General features: G+C 41.5%; 1 protein-coding gene across 1 annotated transcript; it reads right to left on the bottom strand.

The window, feature by feature from the left end:
• Positions 1-4,305: 4,305 nt before the first annotated feature.
• LOC128415902 (uncharacterized) lies at positions 4,306-25,747 on the bottom strand. Its single transcript, XM_053392734.1, has 10 exons — positions 22,306-25,747; positions 19,254-19,604; positions 17,143-17,469; positions 15,643-15,738; positions 12,798-13,235; positions 11,710-12,024; positions 10,270-10,581; positions 9,134-9,439; positions 7,472-7,519; positions 4,306-6,228 (listed from the first exon to the last, which is right to left on the bottom strand). Exons 1-10 carry the CDS (start codon positions 22,394-22,396, stop codon positions 5,915-5,917), a joined length of 2,598 nt encoding a protein of 865 aa, XP_053248709.1. The 5' UTR covers positions 22,397-25,747; the 3' UTR covers positions 4,306-5,914.
• Positions 25,748-26,773: the final 1,026 nt, after the last annotated feature.

Below are 26,773 nucleotides of genomic sequence, written 5' to 3'. Positions count from 1 at the left end.
AAGTCAAGGGATTAAAAAGAATTCCAGTGAGGAGAGGCAAACACAATACAGACAAAGTTATATCAGTTTTTCATCAGCTTCTCTCAGTAAAGAAAAATATGAGCTTTTAAATCCCAATATAATGAAAGAAAAACCCAAGCTTTGCTACACTATAACTCTGTATCCAGGAAGGGTGATATATCCATGGAAGGAGGCTTGTGGAAACAGATCTCATTTCTAGATTGTGTATTTGAATGCAAAAAAGTGCTATATGAAATGCGGGGTGATCAACAATACCCACATCCAGCACCTAAGGCTGAAGACGTGGGCAGTGCCAAGGAGAAGATCAGCTATGCCAACTCTGACAGCACTAATCTATTTGGAGTGTAGGGAACTGAATCCAGGCCTATCTGTTCTCCCTGTTGACAGCAGCAACTGTCCATTTAGTTCTGTTGCTGCAAAGATCCTCATGTACATTAGATACATACTTCAAACTAGAAACTTAACTTGCCTTGATCTGTTAGATCAAGAGTGGGGCAAAAGATGGACAGTTAAACTATGCTTGGCAAAACAAGGCAGAATCTGTTGCTCTATCCTGCATACCTTATAACAACACCATGCAGAGGACCAGAGAACATCCCTCCTCTGAAAGATCTACAGTGGTACCTCGGGTTACATACGCTTCAGGTTACATACGCTTCAGGTTACAGACTCTGCTAACCCAGAAACAGTACCTCAGGTTAAGAACTTTGCTTCAGGATGAGAACAGAAATCGTGCTCCGGCGGCGCGGCGGCAGCAGGAGGCCCCATTAGCTAAAGTGGTGCTTCAGGTTAAGAACAGTTTCAGGTTAAGAACGGACCTCCGGAATGAATTAAGTACTTAACCCGAGGTACCACTGTATATGGTTGCATGGCACAACTGTGTGAGGATAGGCAGGAGTCACCTGTGAACAGTGAAGAGTTTCTCTTCCTCCAAGCAGAGGGGATAGAATGGAATCTAGGGCGCAAGAGCACAGGTACTCCCATTGCATCAGAGCTGGCAACCTTGCTCTCAGTTTGTTGAGCTCCGGCCTCAACTCAGTGGCATAGAGCCAAAGTTGGCATTTAATTGTTGGAGCCTTAAAGCTGCAGAAGTTCGGAACCAGTGCCATAAAGGCAAATCTGGCACCTCAGGAGCCCTTGAATGAGTAGCCAGGGCAGATTAAATAATGAGAAGTCAGATTTGGTATGGCCTTCACAAGGCAGAACATTTAGGAGAAAACTGAACACATTAAAAGTCTGTATCCTTCGCTGTGCATCTCCTTCACAGCAATATTTCAGCTCTGCTGGAACAAGCTGAAAGTCTGTCAACGGAGGAGGAGCTGACTGAGGTGTCAGCACACACACACAAAAATTAAACAGAGGAATTTTGGCTCCACAGAATTCAGCAAGACTTCCATTATTGCTTGCTTCACTAAAGACAGCACTTCTGTGAAGGGCAGGAGGGAAATTCACAACTACTTGCCTCCTCATGAGTTACCAATGCGAAGAATCCAGGTTCAGTGAAATAAGATCACGGTTGTTCAAGCCTTTGGTATGTCCTCAAGAAGATCTCCATGTCAGAGAAGTGCCTGCCTTCAGTGAGCTGTCCCTTGGTAGCCTACTGAGTAGTACTAATAATATATAATAAACACAAGGCTTGTTTATTACATAGCTTTACTCAGTTTTTATAACCGCCTTTTATTGTATCTTTTATTGAACTGTTGCCTGCATAATGCTTGTTTTAGTACTGAAAAAATCCCCACAAAGGTATTGTTCATAGTAAAATCATGCATTTGAAAATTTTATATAAATTTTATTCCTGGACTGCAAGGTTCCAATGCAGGTTCCTTCCACCTCCTGCATATGAAATATTTTCATAGTATTTTCGTAAAAGAAAATCATGAGGTTCAGAATAAAGGGACTCAAGAGTTTGAGGCTGCTGTTTTTATCTTGATTATTTCATCATTTATAGAGCATTGGCTGCTAGTTGCAAGTCTTAAAAGTAAGACAAGTAAACAAAAATATTTTCTTGATCTAAATCTGCTTGAACAGATTTAATGCAACCATCAGCCTGTGAACCAGATACAGCCCTTGAATATTTTATTTTTATTTTTATTATTTGCCTTAGAGGCTCCACAGAAATCTTTTCAGGTTGTAAGCGATTTCCTACTAATGTTTAAAATTCTGAAAGAGAGTGCCATCTAGCGGATTTCCCCTCCATTACTAACATACTATCATAGAAGAAGTGGAATCATTAAAAGTTCTACCTCCCTTGGAGTTTTACCGGTAAATGGTGCAGAGACTATCCTAAATGGAAAATGACTACCCCGAAGCATGCCTTACTGAGGCATCATTCTGGGGGACTAAAAATTAGGCAGGGCAGACAATGGAGAGAATTTTCAAGCAATCCTTGCACTCTGAGCTATGGCAGCTTTGCTTCAGGGGAAAACTAGTTGGGAGAGCCAGTTGGCAAATTCAAAGCAGTAAATGTTTAATGGACTCCCTCTATGATTCTGTGTACTATTTTTGATTCAGTAGCAAGATGGGATACATGTTACTAAATGGCATGCCCTGTCCCAGACACAGGCTATTAAAAGACAAGAAGAGATCGAGAAGGAATTTATGGAGATTGCAAGCTTCGTGAATCCTCAGATGAGGGGAAACTGCAAACACCCATTCAAAGAGTGAAGCATGATCAACTTTTAAGGATGCTAAATCAGGTGTGGTGCCAGATTGAGGTATTTTAAATCAGCTACTTTCTACTTGCCTTTCAAAAAACAATGATGGGCATGTTAAGATGAGGGTATGTGTTTGGAACAGGGTTCTGACCTGATTCCTCCATGGGTAAATGGCTGCACTTGTATGAAGATGAATCATGCCATCCACAAACCATTTTAAAGTAATAACAGAATACCACATTCAAATATTTAAAATCAGTTGGAATTATGCTTGTTCTTAATTCTAACAGCACCAAGTCTCTTTTAAATAATGCTCCGAGCAGCCTATGCACAATAGTCCGGAAAAAAACCTAACCAATTGACATGATATGGAGTTGTGCATTTACAGGTACTTACAATTTATCCAGCTACACAGACCCGTTTATATGTGTAGATCAAATGCCTAACTTGCTTGAAACATCTGGAGCTAAGATAGAACATCCATTTCTACTGCAACAGTATCTTCTGATGTTATTTACTTTTACTGTAATCTGGTCCTTATTTGAAGATTAATGAAACTATTATCAGTAACCATTCTTAGCAATTCCAGAAGAACCATTGGCCTGATCCAATGGGCTCTTCTTATGTTTTTACTGTAATATCTGTCACAGCACTAATGGAAACTGCCCGCAGCAGGAAAAGATGTTAGCTTTTCATCACCATTCAAAACAAAGTATTGAAATGAAAATTCTAAGAAACTGGAGAATGTTTTCAGTAGAGATTTAATTCATTTTACCTGTTCTCACCATGAGTAACATTCAGAACTTACCAACTCCAGAATAGGTTTGCTGATAATTTCATTTATTTATAAAAGCATTTGCAAACAGACATTGCATGAAAAATATAAAGGCAGTGTACAAAAATATTGTTGATAGTTTTGGTGGGAGGGGGGTAGGCTGTATGCCCGAGCCCGTCCTACTTCATGGATCCCGTAATGATTCAATTGTTGGAATAACCAGGCCTGGTACCTGGCAACCTAAGTATGCACTGCTATGGTAACAAAGGAAGTGGCTCTGTGTCAGAGGCCAAATGTGTGGGGGCCCCTACCTCAATGGTCTGTTAGTTAGAAAGCTTCTCAGCAGTGCCTCTCTTTTTTTAAGGAAAAAGGATGCCAGTACTCACCATGAAGTTGTTACAGCATGTGCCACACTTTTAACATCTGAAGATGAAAAAGGCACCGGTACTGCATGCCCTTGAGTACCCCCAGAGGGAAAAAGCACTGCTTCTCGGTCTCCTGATGTAGTAAACAACTTTTTCAGAACATCAGTCCGCCATGCTGTGAGCCTCTCCATCGTAGGCTCAGGTTGCATATATTTCTAAATAAACAATATATCCTGAAGTCACTACAGTCTCTGCTATCCCTCATTCCAAAGAAAACCTGCGCCCCAGGTAAGCACCTGGAATCTCACACTGCTAGGAGATTGGGATGACGTGCAACAATAAGCCCTACTAAACACAATGGCACTTACTTCTGAGTAAACCTGAATAGCATGACACTGTTGCGGTCTTCAATACTTTCAGCAAATGCTCACTACCTGTCCTCAAGGAGAAAACACTCACCTTGGGAATCAAGAAGGAAGGAAGGGAATTACATCTTCAGGTAGACCCTAAGAAAGGGCTCTGTTTGAAACTCTACTGCCAGTCAGTATCAATAATACTAAGTGACCTGGGAAGACAGGAGTGCCTGGCGTGCTCTGGTCCATGGGGTCACGAAGAGTCGGACATGACTAAACAAGTGACCTGGGCCAATAGTCTGACTCAGTATAAGACAACTTCCTACAGTCCTATGGCAGGACAGCAGCTCTCCTGAACATGACACTCAAGGGTGTGATAGAAGGCACAGAGCTCAGGGCTCGAGGGAGCAGAATCGAGGGAGGAAGCTTCCAAGAGTGACTATGCTGCCTTTAAACTGCTTTTTATTTGAGCAGGGGTGCTCCTTGCTGCAAGTGCTCACATCCCTATTTGGCACCAGTTGTACATCTCTGAAGAGACACTTCTACAAGATGCTCCCCCACCCCTTTCTGCCAGCTGTCTAACTTCTGATCAAGGCCCCTGAAGATGAGCTCATTACTTGGGCAGGTTTGTTTGGGAGTAAGCTTCTGAAAACTGGATTTCAAGCCATTATGCAGGGTGGGGGGGGGGAAGGGACCCCCCCTACGTTCTCTAAAATAATAACATTCAACTTCCACTCTAAAAGTTCTCCTAAATCTGTGCCATGGCCACCATCCCTTACTCCCTCTAGACACTTAACAATTAGCTATTATATTAAGCAAATATACCAACATTTGTTTGTTTCAGTATTATGGACAAGGTTACCTAGTTACTTCAACATAGTAATACGGGTTGCCCCTTTTCTTTCCATCCCAGTTAAGCCTTAACCAATGAGGTCACTGCTAGAAGCCTTTTCTATCAGACATAGAAACACAAAAGCTGCCTTATGCTGAGATAGACAACTGGTCTATCCAGCTCAATATTGTCTACACTGACAGGCAGCAGCTCTTCAGGGTTTCAGGCAGGAGTGCCTCCCAACCCTACTTGAGAGATGCTGGGAACTGAATCTGGGGCCTTCTGCAAGCAAGGTCTGCACTTGATCTATGGCCCTTCTTTTACCATTGAGCTAGGTCCTTTACTGATTTATTTAAGTGCAACTGTATTTTTACTCCTTCCTGTCCTGCTCAACAACAACTCCTGAACTTGCTTTGCTGGCCAGTGCTCAGCTAGATATATCCACCAATTAAAATATCCTTACTCTCAGTCCCTCTTTTGTGTACTGAAAATTCTACCACTGTCCTGTTACAGCTTATCACTGAACCAGAGTGGAGACTTTCAACATCATCATCACCCCCCATACATTATATTATGCTATACAGTATTTCATTATATTATTTCATTACATACATTACAACCTCATTAATATAATCAGGTTTTCTTCACATAGGGCTTCAAAGCAGGGGTGCCAACTTGAATAAAATCTTGTGAGAGCCCAGGTAAGCCCCACCCTACATAATCAATCACATGACGCAGTGCACATACACCATTTGAATGGGAATGCCCATCGATTTTGTGGGGGCCCACAAAACAGGATCGACAGGACCCACACACCTCATGGAAGCAAGCAGGGGATGTATGAAAGCAGCCTGCAGTAGATTTTTCCTGTGGTTCTTTTTGTATATTCATTGTCTTTATACAATGATTTCTCAAAGTTCTAAATCAAAGGTTTTATGCAAGGTTTCATCATTTGCATCTACATAAACTGCACATTTGATTTCATATTTTTTCTTATCTTTTTCGGTTGTAATGATCACATACGAAATAAAACCAGATCCATCGCCACAGTTTTCATTCTGTATTTTATCAACTGGATATACTCCGTTAAACCAGCAAACAATGGCATCCTCTGCTCTTATTCCAGGTACAAAACAGCGAAGAGTCACCTCGCCTGTCTTTCGGTTGCTGGTGACACATTCTATCTTCATAGGCTGAGCTGGTTCTTCAATGGGGGGCTTAGAATCTAGAGAGAGGGAATAGGAAATTGAATAGGAAACTGCTCTTGAAGTACATACCTGGAAGAGGCATCTCGCTAACATTAAGCATCCTTGATTGTGATGTTCAGTTTCCAATCCTTTGCATATTTTCCTCAAGTCAGATAATTTGAACTTTCTGTTCACATTGCACACTGCTTAGTGTGCCGCTGCTTAGTGCTGTGAATGGAAGCTACAGTCAAGACATTGGCAATTAAGGATTAAAAAGGAATAGCAAGGCACTGGGGAACTAGAGTGGTTGTAAGAATGTCTGACAGCAGTGGAGTGTAATGGATTGCTGGCTGGAGTCAAAGTAAGTGACAGCTGTTGAGAATCTGTTGAGGATGGAAGATGAAGAACTGAACCAGGACAGGAGAGTGAGGGCAAATGAGATGGAGAGAATAAACACCTAGGTAAAAGGATAGCTGGAAAGAGGGCAGTTATGCCAAGTCAGGATATTAAAACTCTTACTATTTGGGATGTCAGGTCCCTAAATAATTACAAGGTTACAGTTTTATCTTCAAGCCCCAATCTGTAGTTTTGTCTGGATGGACTTTTGTTCAGTTAAGCATATATGAATGTCTTTCATATGTCTTCAGTATCTTTTATCGGTTGTTAGAGACTCAGTTATTAAGATATTAATGTTGGCATATAAATTCATAAACTACTTGTTTTAAAACTAATGTTTCACATAGTTGTTTGGCCAAACCTGTTATTGTTTTATTCTTTTTATGATTTTTAAAAACTATCCAGTGGTATATAAATATATTGTCATACATTAAGCAGAATAGGAATGGCGTAAATAGAAGCATGACATGAGGAACTCCTCTGCACCCTTTCCTGTTTCCCTGTGCATTTCAGAGGGCTGAGAGGAGTGGTCACTGTGGCCACAAATAGTGGCAGGCTTTTATGCCAAAAGAAAGTTTGCAGATCCCTGCGTACAAGTTTTACAGAATGGACTAAGTTGATCTTTCAGATCATCCCTTATGAAAATAATGTGCACGTTTAGTGTAACTTAATGGTCTGGTTGAGATGTAATGATCTCACTTTAATAAATAATGGTTTATACGGCAGAGTAAAGATTGTCCAAGTGCTCTCTTCTCCCACTGCCTCCTCCAAGAAACATCTAAACAGTTTTCTGATTTTAACTGGGACTGCAAACCAGGATATGAAACCACTGAGTCAATGTGTCATGTACCTGCATTTTACCTACACGTGAGGTGCAATACTCACCGTGGTTTTCACTCACTGTAGACATGCTGTCAAGGCTATCAGAGTCATCTTGTTTAAAAGAAGAAATAACATATTAGGCCTTGGGCAGGCATCATGTCACGTAACAGAAATACTTACAGCAAAAATGCTACTCAACTGAATCAACACGCTTTCAACTGCAATTAGCCAACTGTCTTCCAAGGGTAGTATTTGGGGGGGTTGCAGTGGGGGGAGATACAGTCAGAGCAATATTCATGGAAAATTTCAAAATCTAGTTCTCTGATGAATTCAAGACAAAATTTCTAAAACCAGGTGTGTTGTAAGAGCATTAGGTTGATTTTTGTATTCATAACAACCAGATACACTTGTCTTCTGAAGCATATTATTAAATATGAGAAAATCATAAGCCATCCCTGAAGAGCGCTGCTGAATTTCTAGATGACCTGCTACAATGAAAACAAACTGAAAGCATGTATCACTGTCTTCATTTTTTCCAGTTTATTATATTATTTAAAAGCATCTACCACAAATAAAATTACAGCTGACATTCATCACAACACTACTACTTACACTGGACGGAAACAGGCATAGTTCAGGATGTTTTCATGCTGATTCATTCTACAATCTTGCCCTCTAACAACACATTTTACAACGGCTTTTCTCCATGCATATCAATGTAGACAGCTAGGCCCCAGCAAAAGCCAAACATATGTGGGAACTAGACGCCCATGGGCCTCAGAATCACCAAAACTACTGACCTGACTAGTTACAAAACATCCTGGCCAGCAACAAAGCAGAACCTACATTGTTGTACAGACCATGGGCTGTGTTGATTCAGCTCCCAAGTACATCTGAGGTTTGTTACAATCCAATGGTCCATATTGGCAAGCAAAGTTAGGTTTGCACTAACTCAGTAAGGCTCTTATGTAGATTACATATTTTATTACTGGCCACTATGTTAGCAGCACCTTTTTTAAAAAATAGAACTAACCCTGCTTACATCAAGCCCTCTTCCTGTACATAAAGCAAGAGTGTCAGTGTTTATCACTGAGAGCTGGAGAAAAAAATCTCAAACTACTATCTCAGGTGGTGTGTAATTTGGGTGGGAAAAGAGCCAATGCATTGCAACACAATGCGCTAGAGTGAGGAGAAATTGGAGAACACTTTTAAAAAGCAGCTGTAAGTGTTCTTGCCCTTTGAGTCATAAGTGCTTCTGCTCTTTGAGTCACTCCAGTGTTCAAAGACTTAACATAAAATCTAAGTTAAATACCCCTCTTCCCAATGATTGGGGAATTCCATCACATGTCACCAGTAATATCATAGGTACCCAAAAGACTACAAAGTCACCTTTCAGCCATGACCAAGGGTATATCTACACACAGGGGGAGGGGGGAACGCTATAATTAAATTATAAATTAAATTGTTATAACAAAAGAAAAAACTCTACATAAAACACATAGAAAAGTTTTCTGCTCTACAGTGCCACCTGGTGTTGCATGTTTATAATGCATTTAAAACACTTGTTTTTTTACTAATGTAGCTGAGTCCTAAGTAACGGAAGTGCTAATTGAGAAGAGGAATCACCTTTTCCCCCATTAGCAGTGTTTTTTGAAGGGAGATGTCTGAATCCCTTACATAAATTCTGTACATTCTGCTCTGAAAACATTTTTTAAAAGTTCTTACCTTTGCTTTTCCACACAAAGCTTTTTTCTTTAAAATCCTGTGTTGCTTGGTGACAAACTTCACATCTGATTGTCTTTTTGGAGTCTCTTCCTTTTGGACTAAACTGTAATTTGCTTACAAAATAACCTAACTTGTTTTCTCCAATCTGAATGTTCCTGGGATTGTCTTCATATATTTTTTTCCATTCTTCATACCATGTCACTTTTATGTTGCAAGGTGCAAAATTTGATACGACCGTTTCCAAAGAGATGCTCTCACTGTTTTGCATTGGTGTTGCCTTTATTTCAGACATCTCAGGGCGGTGAACTACATGGGGAAGAAAGGAAAGGATGTACTTGAAGTGACAATACAAGACAACAGGAACATAAAAAGATGCCTTATACCAAGTCAGTCCATTAATCCATCTAGTTCAGCGTTGTTTACAGTGTCTGGCAGCAGCTCTGCACAGTTTCAAGCAGGGGATATTTCCAGCCCTGCCTGGAAATGCTAGGGGCTAAACCTAGGATATTCTACTGCCCTTCCCCAATGTGAATCTATTCTATAACATTCCTCTAAAAAATACAGGAATTTTATGAAGGATTTAAATGTGTCATTGTTTAAATCACACTTCAGATCAGCAGGGTTGCAAGGATATTCATCTTCAATGAATATAGATCCGAGAATATGGTTTTTGATTTTCAAAAAACTTGGGGTGAACTAGTAACATCAGTGCCTATGTGTGAACATATGTTGGGTTTTTTTTTAGTTTTTATTAGATTTACCTGATTTTTCTACCAGGGAATCTTCAGAACTACTAAATGCAAGTCTGCAAGGAAGTTTGGACTTTCAAAAAACAAACAAAACTGGCAGATATTAGGGACACATGACTGCTAGTAGAGACATAGCTATACAGTACACCTATCAGAGTACACAAACATGTCAAATCTCCCTTGTTGCAAAGGGAACTGTTTCATATCATAATACTACATTGATCCTCAATTTAATATACATTTTATTTTATGTAAACTACTTAGACATTTTTACAATCACTTAACGACATTTTTAAAATTAAGTGGTTTACAAATTTTGTTAAATAAACAAGCTCAAATTGCCATTTGCCAAAAGTTGAAAGATCCCAAAGGATTTTCAGTACATACCTGGGAGCTTTAGATACACATCTCTAATAATTGGCTTTTTCAGGTCGCCATATGTCACACTGAAAATAATGAACTTATTATGATCCAAAGCAGTTGGTATCAGCTGGAGCTCAGAAGACAACTTCAAGCAGCCATTTGAGTCTTTGACTGGCCCCTCTGTGACCACACCTTTACTTATTTCAATACCCCCATCAAGCCATTGAATATTTATGTCGCTAAGAAAGAAATCTGTGACTTTACAGGTTAGAGACAATGTAGTTCCATATTTAGGATAATTTGGTTCACACGTAATATCTGTAACTTTGGGGTAACCTAAAAAATGCAGATGCAGAGAAAACAAACAATTGAAAATATTAGTTTAAATTCAAATAATGCTAGTACATCTGATATAGTAAAACAGTAAATCAGAAGTGACTAATGGCAGATGGGGTGTCACATTAGTATGTTACAGCAAAAGCGAGCCTAGTGTCAGTTTATACCACGTGTATCATGGCATAAACTTTCATGGACTACAGGCTACTTCATATGATGCATGAACTCCTATCCTCAGGGGATACACACATGGATATATACACACAGTCTCTCTCAAAAAGAGTTAGGTTTGGAAAAATTACAGTTGCTTATCCTTTCACTCTCACTACAACCCTGGTTGAAATTATAGGATAGAATGAGCAATTAACACCACAGTCTTGTCAAAACTACCAAGTTTGCCTGGTTTAGATGTTATGGCTTCTCCCAATGAACTCTGGGAGTCAGTTCTTTTGTAAAATCACAGCAATCTCACAAAACTACAAATTAAAAGCTTTTCAGATTTAATTAGTTCAAATCCGCACAATGCGGTATATGGAGAAATGATAAGAGTATGCATATAATGGCAGGAGAGCACTGGCAGTCTGTAACATATTCTAACGTATATGACACCCACCTATATATTATTTGTTATTAAATGCATATGATTATACATGGCTGTGTTTTATTCTGGTTGGAATACAAAGTGTGCCATCTTTGACCTTCTGGACTGAAACAGATGAGAGCTTCGATTTCTCATTTGATTCATGTTTTAAATTGGCTGCACTATAATGCTTGTCATGTTTACAATTTGCCACTAGCAGACACTATAATTTTCCTATGAAGATGCACATATCAGCTATGAACTTGCTTTGCTTTTTCACCCAGAAAAACTTCTAAACTAATTTTATGAAGGACTTGACATTTCTGTGCAAGGACTCTCTGAGTCATGTTTTCCATGGGACAAACTCACGATAGCATCACCTACTGACAAAGAGATACAAGTGATCTCTTTCAATACAAGTTATCAAAGACCCACAACAAATACAGATACAGGAAACAACTCCATTATGTATTTCCAGTTTTATATAAACTATTTAGACAGGAACAACAAGTAGTTGTTCATTGCACAAGAACTTGCTGAGTACTCACCTTTTAACATGAGTGGGTAACTATGTCTTATAACTTTTTTACAATGGTTGATTTGAACAATAAAGTCTACTGCATGATCTTCTGGTTGAGGTATAAAGGATACTCTGCTTTTCTTGCAATACAGATTTGATCCTGGGTCCAGTTGTGGCTCCTCTGTGTTACTTATAGCATCCAAAGGCTCATTATTGCCTCTTAGCCAACAAACGTCACACTCCCGTGGGCAGAAATCTTCTACTAAACAAGATAATGTGATGAGTTTCCCACACTCTGGTACAGGAGGCTCACATTCAAATTTGGAGACTTTGGGAGTACATTCTGCAAACAAATAAATAAATAAATAAATAAATAAATGTATACATACCAAAAAAGTGATATTATTAGCAAGTAGAATGCAACTGGAGAAGATAATAAGTATGGACTCTCTTTTGTCCACATGAATTTCTGATCTGAAGAAGGCAGGGAGTACACAATCCCGTGCAGGCCTTATACCATGAAATGCATTAAAGGTCATCACTTCGCCCTTCGTACGGGCTCACAAGTTATAAGAAACTAGTCAAACTGAATGAGATTAAGAGAAATAATCTCCACACAAGCCACCTGTGCTGCTTTCCCATTTTATCATTCACTTTTTGTAGACTGATCAAAGAGTTTAGCTACAATCCTGCATTGTTTCCCTTTTCTGTATCATCATTGGCAGCAGAAAGTATCCCATTGCATTCATGCAGCTCTCTCACCTTTCATCTGTTGACAGAATTCTTATACAGTGGTACCTAGGGTTACAGACGCTTCAGGTTACATACGCTTCAGGTTACATACGCTTCAGGTTACAGACTCCGCTAACCCAGAAATAGTGCTTCAGGTTAAGAACTTTGCTTCAGGTTGAGAACAGGAATTGTGCTCTGGCGGCGCAGCGGCAGCAGGAGGCCCCATTAGCTAAAGTGGTGCTTCAGGTTAAGAACAGGTTCAGGTTAAGAATGGACCTCCAGAACGAATTACGGTAAGTACTTAACTCGAGGTACCACTGTAATAGCCAGTAAAATACGTAGTATTATTCTAAGTGATCATTTCAGCCCATCTTTCCTACTTACCTATGACTTTAAATGATATTGTTTCAGTAGACAAACGATCTGAAAAGGCCTCATGTCTAACTTCAAGTATAAGTTCAAACTCCTCCAGATGCTTTACATCTGGAACTATGTTGACTTTGCAGGAAACGTCAAAAGTGCGCCTTTGTTTTACTTGCAAAGCTGGCTCAAAAGTAAACATGGTCTTCAACGTCTTGTCAAGATCAGAACATTCTTCTTCTTTTCCAGTGATAAGAGGCATATCTTCTCCGTGTTCAATATTGCTGCCTGTCATAGTATTCCAAGAGCATAGTTTCAGTTTTTCATTCCTGCTTTGGAGTTTTAAGAAAAAAACTATTCCTAAAGGCTTTGGACGAAAGCCTTGCAGCAGGAACACCACCAGTGCTTCTTCCAAATGTTTCAATTCCTTATTTGCAGTTGCTGAAAATATCCCTGGTTGAACTATAAAGAACAAAACAAAGAATTTCAGGTGTAGAAACTTGTAGCAGTGTTTCAACTGATACTATTAGAACAAGTCATCTGTAAGAGGAACATTCTTGCTGCAGTTTACAACTAAGCATTATTTTTCCTTTTTGTAATTATCACATTCAGTCTATTGCAAATGCTAGTGACTGCTACATGGTGAATAGCGATGTATGCAAGATGCTGTATCATAGATCAAGTGGCACAGTCCCTATCCAGAGTGCTTGAAGTACAGATCAGGTAAAGCATAACTGGAAGAAAAAGACAGTCCTGGATGAAGCGTTGGCTCAGTGAGATTAGGAAGAGTTTATTTTTGAGGTTAGGTTCAGTTGAGTATAGCAACAGCCTTACTAAAGAAGCCAGTTCAACAAAGACTGTTTAAAGCTTTAAAGGGTTGGGGATGATATGATAGAAAGCCAGAAGGTAGGAGCAGGGATTTTAATAAGATGTTTGCAGCAAATGAATTTGCACAAAGAATCATTCTGATTTGGAGGATAATTCCTTCCATAATTCCTCTGTGGCAATAAGACACTGAATAGTGACAGTTCAGTGAACAAAAAACCTAACAGCTTAATGTATTGTATTAAGTTCCATGTTCTCTTAAGCTCCAAAATGCTGGGTTTTGCAGCTGTTAAAGGTCACACCCTCAACAGAGGTGTTATTTAGACAATATGGATGGATACGCAGTAGATGTCCTATGTTGTGATTAGTTCCACCTTAAGCAGAAGCCACCATGATATGTTATGAGTACCCATTAACACAGAATGGATGGAAGTGTACTGGCTATGTGCACCTTTCCCACAGAATAATAAGAGTTTAAAAGAACCTTATGGTGATGTGGGGTGCTATCTTCAATCTATAAATCTTGCTCTCTCTGTGTGTGCCCTGGAAGCTTCAGTAAAGTTGCTTAGCTCACCAACCCGAAACAGTTCTTGTTTTAAGTAGTTGTTTTACCTGACACACACAAAATACACGCTCTATATTTACACACTATATACAGGTTGCACAAAGGCTTTTCTCTCTTTGGTCCCAGAGGGTTTTGTGTAATTCAAAATCCTTGCTGAGCAAAATCCACATGCAAGCCTTCTTTTCAGATGAGCTCTCCTCAAAGTGTTTCACAATGATCCGTCCCTTCCTGATAACAGCCACTGACCCACAACCAATGCTCTAATCTGAGCCCTTTTATACATATAGTTGCATGCTTACTAAGGTAGCCATATTTTGAAGAGCAACAAAGAGAACGTTATGACAACTCTCATTTTAAATATCTCTACTATATGTAGGATATAGAAGCTGTGATATATTGCTGAGGGGGACAGGTGAAGAGAAGAGGAAAGCAAGTCTATGTCTCATCCAGAAAGTATAGCCAGAGACATTTGGGCATATTTAAAAAATCCACCCGGACAGAAATTTTACCCCTGAAAAAGAGGACGTGTCCTGGAATAAGAGGACACATGGCAACCAAATCTGCCCAGTAAATTGATAAAGAAGTCAAATTGAGCCAGGTGCATTTTGGAAATGAATCAGAGTGAGACAGCTTTTCCCTCACTAATGAAATTAACACACTAGCTATATTCCTTAACACCTTAAAGGTCATTCAGTCCAACTCCCTGTTCAGTGCAGGGTAGTCGCAGATTAAGCATTCCTTCTTACTCCTTTTGTACATATCCCACCTGAGTATTTTGGTTAGCTTTGTAGCCCTGAATTAAGAATCTTGCAGAGTGTGCTATTTCTGTATCATGTAGAATGAAGCAAAAGAGCTGAGAAAGAGTGCTTTATCTGTGACAGGGGCTTGGACTAAATGACCTTCAGGGTTTATTCCAGGATTTACTTTATGTGGATGTTATTGGTTGCTAGTTGAGCACTTGCAATGTCAAATAGTAGCTTCAGTTGTATAGACTCCATGAGTCTTTTCTAGTGAGCAGATAAATCTGGGGCATAGGGCCACCACTCTGTCACTGACAGCCATCCATCTCCAAGATAGTGCTGAAGCTAGAACTAACTAGTTAGGACCTCTTGCATGCAAAACAGATGTTCTATCACTGAGTTATGGCCTTTCCCCCAATTGATTCAGCAAAGAAATCTTAGCCACTTAAAAGAAAACTTAGTCAAAATTCTTAACCACAGGCAAGGAGATTTTTTGGTGCCTGGCGTACTGGTGCCTAGGATTTTTTGAATACTGTCATTTCAGACCTAAGTTTACCAAAGATTAAGATTTCACAAAAGTACTAATTTTACTTTAATAATAATGAATACGTGCATGTATTATGTTTCATATTAATCTATTTTTGTAAACCACCCTTAACCACCTTTGATGAATAGTATAGAATTCTCTTAATTGAAAAAAATCAAATAATCAATTAATTAAATGTTTCCCATTACTTACTTTTCTTAAAGTACATTATGTACAGAATTACAGGAATCACACCAAGTAATAATAAAACAAGTATCACAGCCAACCAGGTAAAATTTGGTGGTGGTTCTGTAAAGAGAGAGAAATTGTTCTTGTTACTTATCACACAAAATAGCAAAATGTTTCAGCCTTGTTGCAACCTTTTGATGAGAAGTAATATTTCATATTCAGCTACTCAATCGTGGCAAAGTTATTTTAGGCCCATTTATTCCAACTGCACATAAGAAAAGTCCTGCTGGAGCAGCCCAAAGACTAATCTGGTCTAGCATGACTATAAGGTTTCCAAACTGGACATAAAGACCTCTCATATTGTTATTTGCCAGAAAGTTATATTCAGAGGCATGCTACCTCTGATTTTGGAGGTAGCCATTGGTGGGCTTACAGTCCACAATTGTGTCCAATCACACTGTAAACCCATCTAAGCTAATGGCCATCAACAGACCACCACATGGCAGTGAATTCTGTAAGTTAAGCATATGTTGCATGAAAAAGTACTTCTTTTTGTCTGCCCTGAACCTCTCACCAGTCAACTTGACTGGATGATCCCAGATTGTGTTAATGGAGAACTAATTTCCATCTATATCACACATAAAGGTAAAGGTAAAGGGACCCCTGACCATTAGGTCCAGTCGTGGCCAACTCTGGGGTTGCGGCGCTCATCTCGCTTTATTGGCCGAGGGAGCCGGCGTACAGCTTCCGGGTCATGTGACCAGCATGACTAAGCCGCTTCTGGCGAACCAGAGCAGAGCTCGGAAACGCCATTTACCTTCCCGCCGGAGCGGTACCTATGTATCTACTTGCACGTTTGACGTGTTTTCGAACTGCTAGGTTGGCAGCAGCAGGGACCAAGAAACGGGAGCTCACCCCGTCACGGGAATTCAAACAGCAAACCTTCTGATCAGCAAGTCTTAGGCTCTGTGGTTTAACCCACAGCACCACCCGCATCCCAGATAATTGTATCACACATAATTTTATACAATTCTAACATGTCCCTTCCTCATATTTGCCTTTTTTTAAAAAAACTAAAAAGCCCCAAGTGCCATAACCTTTTCTCACTAAGGAGTTGTTCCATCCCTAATATCATTTTTGGTTGCCCTTTTTGTGCACCTTTCCCAGCTCCACAATAATCTTTTTGAGATGCAGCAACTAGAACTGTGCACAGTATTCCCATAGATTTGTATAAAGGCATTACAATATATTTTATCCCTTTCCTTGTGATGCCCTAGCATGGAAGTCCCAAAGACTAATGCATTTGTAAGTACAATATGAATCTTTGGAGAAAGAAGGCTACATTTCAGAACATAGGGCAGAATTAGTGGAAGGTGCTGAAGGCTCCAGGGTGTGTGGGCAAATATCCCCTCCCCTTCTGGATCAAAAGCCCCTACACTCATGGATGTACACCAGTTGGATGTGACCCACTATTATACACAAACACACACACACACAGGCAGAAAAGGTCAACAGAAGGAATACCTGTTACTATCAAAGTGGCATTGAAGGCCTGCCGTATGGAAAATGATTTGTGTCCCACAACACAACTATAGACATTTCCATTATCTTGTAAAGATGGTTGTAGCCCCAGTTTACTGGTTACATTGAAAGTGCCATCTCCATTTTTCACAGGTACCCCTGTGCAAATATCATCTGCAGGTACAACTTCGTTATTGCCGCGTTCAGATTTCTTCTCCCAATGAACCTCAATCAAAAGAGGATAGAATTTATTCACTGTGCATGACAGGGTCTTCTCCTTGCCGTCTTCTAGTTCAACTGTCCTGGGAGACAGCTTTACTGAAGGTTGAGCTGCATGGAGATAATCAAAAGTGTCATTGTTTCTGTTTTTTACTGCATTTTTATACAGTTTTTCAGACAAAAGCTGCTTGAAAGTGAAGTGAAAGACATAGTTCATACTCCTGATTTCTCAGAAGGACATGGTCTAAATTAAAAACCTGGGTTGAGGGTTGTTTAATTAGAAGGAGATGGCTGGGGCAAGAGGCACAGAAGAGAAGTCCTGAAGAAGGTGTTTTGTGGGTCAAGAGGAGCTGTGTGCTATGAGTGGGAAGGGGGGAAGCCTACTAAGAAGGCTGGTCAAGAGTCTTGGTGGTAATAGAAGTGAACAAGAAGGAACTTGGGGGAAAATAATGGTGGAGGCAGAGAGCTAAAGAAAGGAGTCCAGGAGAGTACCAAAATTGGGCAAAACTAGAGTTACAAGAGACTCTGCACAACTGGATGGAAAAAGCAGAAAGGTAAATGACGGACCTGAAGGAACCTGGTTTATTTTTCCCCACCATTGATATGAAGGTATTTTTTTATTCCTCTGCTTTGTTATTTTTGTTGCTATTTATTTATCATTCTATTGTTTAAGTAGTTAAGCTGCCTTCATAGCATTTTGACACTGAAGGATACAGAACAAATTTTACAGGTATACATATATACATACATATATATAGGATTATTACAATTTAGAACCTAGACCCCGAGGAGATAATTATGTCAGTGGCAGCTTCTATTGTTAGTGTAGCTTTTGTGATCTGGCAATTCTAAAAGCGCAGTGAGGGCAAAGAAGCAATGGGAGTGGACTTAACTTTCAATGATTCATTTGAACTAACCAGCCAATTCTTTGGCTTCAAGTGTTTCAAATATATGTGATAATATCAGTCTGTCGAATAGAGCTCAGGTGTTGAGTGACAACACCAAAAGAAGGCTACTAAGACACAAGGAGGAGATAGTAGCATGCAGAAGTAAAACAACAACTACAGGGGGAAATCTAAGGAGGCACCCCCCCCAAAAAAAAGAGCATGCTTAGTAGCCACAAAATACTGACAACCTGTTGGGGATGGGGAGCATGAAAAATTGGGGTGATGAAGAGAGAATGCAATGGGGCATCTTGGATACCACCTGAGTGGCTGGAGGCCTTAATGGGAGCACTCCACAATACAACGTTTTATGTCAGGTCCCACTTGGTATATAAGAAATTGCTTAGCAAAACTTTTAATGAGTCAGCTATACCTCTCCATAACACAAAGTGACTTTTTTTTGAAGAGATACACTTCTTAAGAGCTGTCTGACATTAGAACAGACTCCCTCAGAAGGTAGCAGACACTCCTTCATTGGAAGTTTTAAAGCAAAGATTGGATAGCCATCTGCCATGTATGATCTAGGAGAGATTCCCTTGGGATCCCTTCCAACTCTACAATTCTAGAGTTCTATGATTCCCAAGCAGGTGATTTATAGTTAAGAAATTTTGGTAGAAGTTTAACACTTTCCTTTCCTCTCACTGTACCAAACCACCCCTACAAGGTTCCAAACCTGCATCTCGGGGGGGGGGGGGAGGAGGGAAGGAGGCTGAAGCAGCTTGGAATGTATTTTGATGCCTGGGGGAAAGGATTAAGCATGCTTCTCCCACCCCCATAGTTCACTGTTCTAAATTACTGTCTTGCAAAGTGACTTTTCTCTAAAGATGGGTGATATCACATACATTTCCTTATATAATGCTTAGTTAGACCTCAAAGCTACTGGGAAATTCTGAAATGTACAAGTTCGTTCTCTGTAAGTTTTCTACAAACTTGTGCAACATAAATACTTACCAATTAGCTCTACAACAGTGGTTCCTTCATTTGAATCTGGGGTAACAGTCACAGAACATATGTATATTCCTTCTTCACTAATCTGTATTTGGGGGAGGGAAAGTGCAGCATTGCCTTTTATCAGTTCACTTTCATCCATTCTTGCACCGTTTCTATAAGATTGAGGCACTCCAGAAACAATGGTGTACACTATATTTTCCGCTTCCTTGGGAGAAGGCTTCCAATACCACTCAACAGCTATTTTTGCGATCTTTAGCTCTGGAGTGCTGTATTCAGAGATCTCACATGGTATCATCACATCTGTGTCCAAGACTGCCACCATCCGACTTTCCATTGTCACTTTCAGAGATTCTTCGTAAAGAAAAAAAATAGCATTATTGCAAATAGTCTTTTGACCTTTCTAACAGTAGAAGGCTATGATTCATCACTGCCCATATTAAATGTATGGGAAACAAAATAGCTTTTTGTTTCCTACTGAATGGTCGGTGATCCTTTTCTGTGGCACTTAATACCATTTTGACACCTTATTTTATACCTTATTTTGAAAGAGACCATAGTTACCTTTATTTTGATACCAAAATAGGCCCAATTGGTTAAAAAATAAGTGAAACAGGAGGTTTTTTTCTGACACAGAAATTGCATTAGCCTAAAAAGGTAAAGGACCCCGACAGTTAAGTCCATTTGCGAACGACTCTGGGGTTGTGGCGCTCATCTCGCTTTACTGGCCAAGGGAGCTGGCGTTTGTCCACAGGCACTTTTCCCAGGTCATGTAGCCAGCATGACTAAGCCGCTTCTGGCGAAACCAGAGCAGCGCACGGAAACACTGTTTATTTTCCCGCCGGAGCGGTACCTATTTATCTTCTTGCACTTTGACGTGCTTTTGAACTGCTAGGTTGGCAGGAGCTGGGACCAAGCAACGGGAGCTCACTCTGTCGCGGGGATTCGAACCACCAACCTTCTGATTGGCAAGCCCTGGCTCTGTGGTTTAGACCACAGCACCACCCGCCTAAATTGCGTGAAAATTTAAATTAAAAAAAAATTATCCTGCCCCCAATTTTAAACCAAAAAGTATTTTAAAAATAATTTGAGGTTATCTCATAGGTATCTACACATAACAACAACAAAAAAAAAACCTGAAGAAAATATAAGTTGTGAGAACACATGGCACCAGGTGATTTGGTGTGGAATGACCCTTTTAGAAATATAGGGTTGGATTCAACTAACCTGATCCTCCAGTAGAAGCCAGCACCAGGGTTCCTGGTAGCAAAATGGGACCAAAAAAACAAAAACAAAAACCATAGTCTCCTATATTTCACCTGTGAACTTTGCTCTAATCTTTAACACTGGGGAATGGGCAGTCAATAATACTTTAGGATAGACAATGGCAAAATGTTGAGGATCCCTTTCTTTTTCTATATTTCATTTATGTTTGTGTAGCCTATATGGTTTTTAGCAATGAAAAGATCAAGCTGATGTCCTGTCACTAACTGTTATTAGGCTGTTGCTCTGGCTTGAGGGTTATTTTAATTTAGCGACTGGTTTTTTTCTTTCTCTTTCTCAACTTGAACTGTTTTTCTGGGATTCACAGTGCCATCTAGAGGCCAGAGAATTTCCTGTTGCTGAGTTAGGGCTTCTGGAAAGTCAACAGCATGCCAAAGGGCCAAATTTTAGCCAGGCATGAAGGCTTGTTCATTTTCACACAAATTGCCAAAACTCCTGATGGGGTTACACTCCCTCTGAAGGGAGGTGCTTCTGGATTCACTGCTGTCACCTGAGGCTCAGGTGGCCCCAGTGGCACAGAGTGCCTTCCGTCAGCTCCTGCTGCTGGCCCACCTGTGCCCCCTGTCTGGACAGGTAAAGCCCAACTTCTCTTGCCTATGCTCTAGTAACCTCTAGGTTAGATGACTGCAACATGTTATAAGTGGGAGTGCCTCTGAGGATGGTTCAGAAACTCCAGGTGGTGCTCACCAGAGCAAGACAGTTTGAGCATATTATACTTTGTGACATATCTTTAGGTGCCAGGCTATGGGCATAGCCAGGATTTGGGGGGGGGGCAGGACTTTTGTTAGGGGGCAGAACCAACGCGATTGCTCAGTTAAGTATTTCTATTGTTTTACCCCCTCCTTGGCTACGTCCAAGCGCCAGGCAAAAACATTCCTCTTCTCCCACGCCTTTGGCTATTTGAACCATCTATATGACCTGTGAGGGGGTTATTGCTTTAGTTTGTTACTATGTTATGTATTTTTGTGTTTTTATATTGTAAGCCGCTCTGTGATCCTCGGATGAAGGGCAGTACAATATAAAAAATTAGTTAATAAATAATAATAATAATAATAATAATAATAATAATAATAATAATAACGTGCCCCCTGTGGATCCAGACGGTAACGCAGCTGGTTGGCGGATTTAACACTCCGCTCTCAGGGATTTCTCCTCAAGCGCTAGAAATTAGCACACCAAGGGGGAAACTCCGCTTGGAACCAGCTGGTGGTTTCTCCCGCTTCCCCAATGCAAGCTGAAGAGGCCGGGTGTCCAGTCTGGATTCCGTTAAGAGTTTCTCTCTCCTTCCACACGCGTTATGGCTCCAATCCGTGCCCCAGAAATACGCAGAGAAAACTCCCTAGTCTCCAAAGCACAACTGTATGTCGAGCCTAGTGGGCACCATTTCCGCGAGGAAGAGGCGCAAGGAGGAGCTGGGCTTTCCACGGAGGAGCAATTACAAAGCGCCCCCCTCCTCCTCCTCTGCTCCAAACAAGTGTCCCCCTTAGTCCGCCTTACTCTCGTTAGTTAGCGTCCACCTCGCCCCCTGTCACAAAACTCGCTTCTCCAAGAGAGGGGGAGCGGGTGGCCTGTGCTGCCCCACTCAGCTCCCCTACTAGCTCTCCCCTACATCCAGGAGTTTCCGCTTCTTTCCCCCGGGGCGAGAGCGACCTCCGCGCTCTCTCCCCCAAGCAGGAGCCGAACTCACGGCGCGAGTCGCCCTGCGGCTGCCGAGCGGCCTTTAGAGGAAGCAGCAGCTGCAGCAGCGAAGCCCCTCGCCCGCTCTGTTTACCTGCCGGCTGGAGGACGACGACGCCACAGAGGAACACCGAAAAGCCGTGCAGGAGGCACCTGCGGGCCGCCAACCCACCTCCCCAGTCCATGGGTCTCGCTGGTGAGGCGCGGTTTTCCTTCCACGCGAAGAACTCGCCAGGTTCCCACAATCGTCTTTCTCCTGTGAAAGGTTTCGCTTTCGCTTATGAGATTGCGAGCTTTGGTTGTATTTGGACCTGACGCAGATAGTGGACAGGCAGGGGGCAGCCGCGAAACTTAAAATCGCACGGAAGCTTCGCATGGTCAAAAAGTCAACTTCAACAGCTTGAGTAGTTAAACTGGGATAAATAAATAAATAAACTCCGACCAAGGAACAGCTCCTGTACGTAGCTGAGTACCAGGCAATAAACTTTCGAAGCTCGTATCCGTGGCGTCAAAAAAAATCCTCATTTCTCAGGCAGCTGAGGAGTGCTCACGAGTAAGCCGGGTTAAAATGCAGGAGGTAAACAGAAAACCAAACAGGCACAGCACCCCAGCAAATCTCACAAATGGTTGACAGCTCAACTTAAGCCTAATCTTGAGTTTAAGTAAAATCTCAACCCATAGCCCCCTACAGTCCTGAGTATTCAATTCATGCTCCAAGTCTCTCTTCCCCCCATATAGGCTTCTGGTTTATTGTCTCACATTGACAACAAATAAACTCTGTGTTTTTCTCCAATTGTTGGTTGCTTCAATACATTTTCTGTAGTAACCAACCAATAAATGTAATAAATATAATAATGAATGTTAAACATCCTTGTTTATGATCTACAGTGTTATTGTTTTTAATTCTGCCAAACATAACAATGCTGCCACAACAATCACTGGAAGAAGATGGTCATAGAGGACCCAAAGCAACTGACGATGAATTCAATTTAATTTATACCTCATGTATACAAAGTAAGGGTGAAACAACATTCTGCATACAAATATTGCACTGGAAATAACACAGATTTGTACAACTTTGTTATACTATGAATCTGTTGGGATGCCCAGAGCATCTTCTTTGCAGGTGGAAGGTCCCAGGCTCAACCCCAGCATCTCCAGGTAGGACTGAGGGAGACACTGCCTGCCAGTGTAGACAGTACAGAGCTACATGGGCAGTGGCTATGTGCCAAAGAACTCTTGCTGAAAAGTTTCAATGTGAGGCAGGGTGAAGGACAAGGAAACATAGTCTCCATGTCATAAACCAAAAAGGAATTTAAAAACAACCTTCATGAGACTTGGGCCACCATCCTAAATATTCCTTTTTAGAGAAATAAGTGGCACTAAAAACAAATGAACAATACTTTGAAGAAAATGCATTTAGGAATGAAGCACCAAACCATGGAAATTATGTCTTATACCAAATTTAGGACTAATTTCTTTTAGCCGGGGAGACAAGAATGATTAAACCTGGGAATTTCACGATGCAAACCATGCCGGGCATCACTGAGTTCTGATCTGAAAACTTTGCAGGATAGGAATTTTGCCTCTTACCAAGGCAAGTGACCAATCTTTGCCAAGCTCTCTGTCCCCATACAAAAACAGTAATCATGTCTACTCAGAAGTCAGTACTCAATTTAATGGGGCTTACCCCCAGGCAAGTGGTTAGCATTGCAACTTGGTAATACTTTTTGTGTCATAGTTTTTTTATACTTGGGGGTGGGGGAAAGTCCCAAGCATAAGATTTGTTTATAAAACAAACAATTGAACAGAAGCTGCAGATTCATTTTTAATGTTAGATTAATAATACTATAGGAACCTTATTTTAATTCTTCCAGATACATTGGTTGTGTCTGATATCATCTGCATTCAGCATGGTCATAGCCTCTTATAAGCATTATAAATTATGAAGTAGTTTGAATAGCCTGGCCCATACACAGCCATGACTGTGCCATATTTCCTTGTAGAACGTGGTTTGGCTCACAGCAGTGATAAACGGAACACCATAAATTCTGTATCCTGAACATTTTTAAAGCTTCTTGATTATAAAATGCAATAAGCTTTTGGAATCATACTGCAACCCAACTTTTTATTTTTGTCATGTGATTTTATTTATAATCTTAAAAGAGGGATGTATGCCACATAAAATTTAATGACAGAATGCTTTTTTGGTCTGTATATACTTGTCAGGCCACAAACAAAATACAGAAGATAACTTTCCAACAATTGTATTAGGTGAGCCTCAAGAAAGGATCACAACCTGTATTTAAGCAGCTGTCTAATGTACTGTTTCAAGTAAAACTGTAGAGAAATAGCCTTCCTCCGGGAACTTCTTTTGATTCTCATGTAGGGTCTCCTGTATGGGTAATATGAATTAAGTCATGGGTATCAGTCCAATAATCCTGTTCCATCGCACCTTGTATATAATCCAACTAGGAAGGCACTATGCATGGTTGCAGTTGCCTGTGCTGGCTCTTCTACTGGCCATCGTGGGCTGTGGAAAAAGAAGTCTAGGGCTACAGAAAGACAATTCAGCCTATAGATCAGAACTACATTGCCATATTCATTTCAGGACCATAAAAAGGAAAGAGTGGCTGACACCGAGCAGGAGTAGGAGATGACAAGAAGCAAGAAGGCAAAATTCAGTTAAGATAATGGAACTTGAAAAAAGGAAGCACAGGACGGGTTCACAGGCCACTCTGACCATGGGCTGGTTCCATGGAAAGGCTGCCCACCTGGCCTCTTTGACTCCAAGAAGCCACCTGTGTGTATGTGCTATCTGTTTTGAGATGTGCTCATATTATGACATTTGTGGTTTTATTAAAGGAGAATTTGGTGCATGGCAGTAGTCACACACTACCGGTTCATCAAGGGCAGGGAGAAAACCTGCACAGGTTTTTTCAAGTATCCACTACATGCTTAACAGTCTTATGCAAACTGTGCACCAAATTCTCCTTCCCTAACTTTTGTATAGGGAAGGCCTGCCTTTCATTTTATCTCTGCAAATATAAATAATTCTGTTATAGCAAAACAGCCAATTTCCTGGAAACAGAAATCATTACAGTTGTTCAATATTTTAATAGCCACCTCCTATTTCTGCCCCATCAGCACAACCATCAGAAAAAAATACTGTCCTAAACGAATGTAGTTTTCAGACCTCATTTTTAAATACTTTGTATCCAGTCTTAATGCCACTGTCATTCCATTTGCTTCAGTAGTCTTTGAATCAAAATTCAAGTAGGAATAACACAGGAATAAAGAATGCCTTTAGGAGTCATGTTCAAAGGATAAACTGGGTTTCAGCTGTAATGAACTGGATGCTTGTTTTTGAGCTAAAATGGTAAAGAACTCTTAAAGCCATGTTGCTCTTAGCCAAGTTCACAGAAAAACAAAGGGTTATGTGGAGAAACTTGAATGATTATTGAAGATGCTGGCTTCAGGCTTCCATGAAAATATCCACATCTAACCTGCATGCCTTTTAACGTTCAGGTAATCATACCCAGGACTCCCCTGAGTGAGTGCTTGAGGGCCCTGCTCTTACCATCTGGCCTGGGGCGGGGCCTGAAGCCTCATAAGGACTGCGTGCTGCTTGCTGCCTGCTGCCCAGGAGGACTCCCCTGAGTGAGTGCCTGAGGGCCCTGCTCCTTCTTGCCACTTACCATCTGGTCTGGGGCGGGGCCTGAAGCCTCATAAGGACTGCGTGCTGCTTGCTGCCTGCTGCCCAGGAGGACTCCCCTGAGTGAGTGCCTGAGGGCCCTGCTCCTTCCTGCCACTTACCATCTGGCCTGGGGCGGGGCCTGAAGCCTCACAAGGACTGCTGCTGCTTGCTGCCTGCTGCCCAGGAGGACTCCCCTGTGTGAGTGCCTGAGGGCCCTGCTCCTTCTTGCCACTTACCATCTGGCCTGGGGCGGGGCCTGAAGCCTCACAAGGACTGCTGCTGCTTGCTGCCTGCTGCCCAGGAGGACTCCCCTGTGTGAGTGCCTGAGGGCCCTGCTCCTTCTTGCCACTTACCATCTGGCCTGGGGCGGGGCCTGAAGCCTCACAAGGACTGCTGCTGCTTGCTGCCTGCTGCCCAGGAAGAGTCCCCTGTGTGAGTGCCTGAGGGCCCTGCTCTTGCCACTTACCATCTGGCCTGGGGTGGGGCCTGAAGCCTCACAAGGACTGCTTGCCGCTTGCTGCTTGCTGCTTGCTGCTTGCTGCTTGCTGCCCAGGAGGACTCCCCTGAGTGAGTGCCTGAGGGCCCTGCTCTTGCCACATACCATCTGGCCTGGGGCGGGGCCTGAAGCCTCACAAGGACTGCTTGCTGCTTGCTGCTGCGGCCCAGTAGGACTCCCCTGAATTAGTCCCTGAGGGCCCTGCTCTTGCCACTTACCACCTGGCCCAGGGCGGGGCCTGACAGGCCTCACTAGGACAGTTGTTACTGCCAGAGGGGCACAGAGTGTTTTTAAAATGTTTTTAAAAATTTTCTTTTGGATGTTTTGTATGTGGGGGGGTGGGGGTGGGATGGATGTTTCGTTGGGCTT

The sequence above is a fragment of the Podarcis raffonei genome, chromosome 1 (genome assembly GCF_027172205.1).
Source record: "Podarcis raffonei isolate rPodRaf1 chromosome 1, rPodRaf1.pri, whole genome shotgun sequence".
Taxonomy (NCBI): Eukaryota; Metazoa; Chordata; class Lepidosauria; order Squamata; family Lacertidae; genus Podarcis; species Podarcis raffonei.
Note: the sequence above shows the minus strand (reverse complement) of the source record. Positions and strands in the feature narration are given on the sequence as shown.

Bases quoted from the DNA above. Each gene is read 5' to 3' on its own strand.
- LOC128415902 (XM_053392734.1), bottom strand. From the start codon at position 22,396: ATGGACTGGGGAGGTGGGTTGGCGGCCCGCAGGTGCCTCCTGCACGGC. The intron at 19,605-22,305 runs GTAAACAGAGCG...TTCTTTACGAAG, and splicing joins CGTCGTCCTCCAGCCGGCAG to AATCTCTGAAAGTGACAATG. The intron at 9,440-10,269 runs GTATGTACTGAA...TTCCCCATGTAG, and splicing joins TGTGTATCTAAAGCTCCCAG to TTCACCGCCCTGAGATGTCT.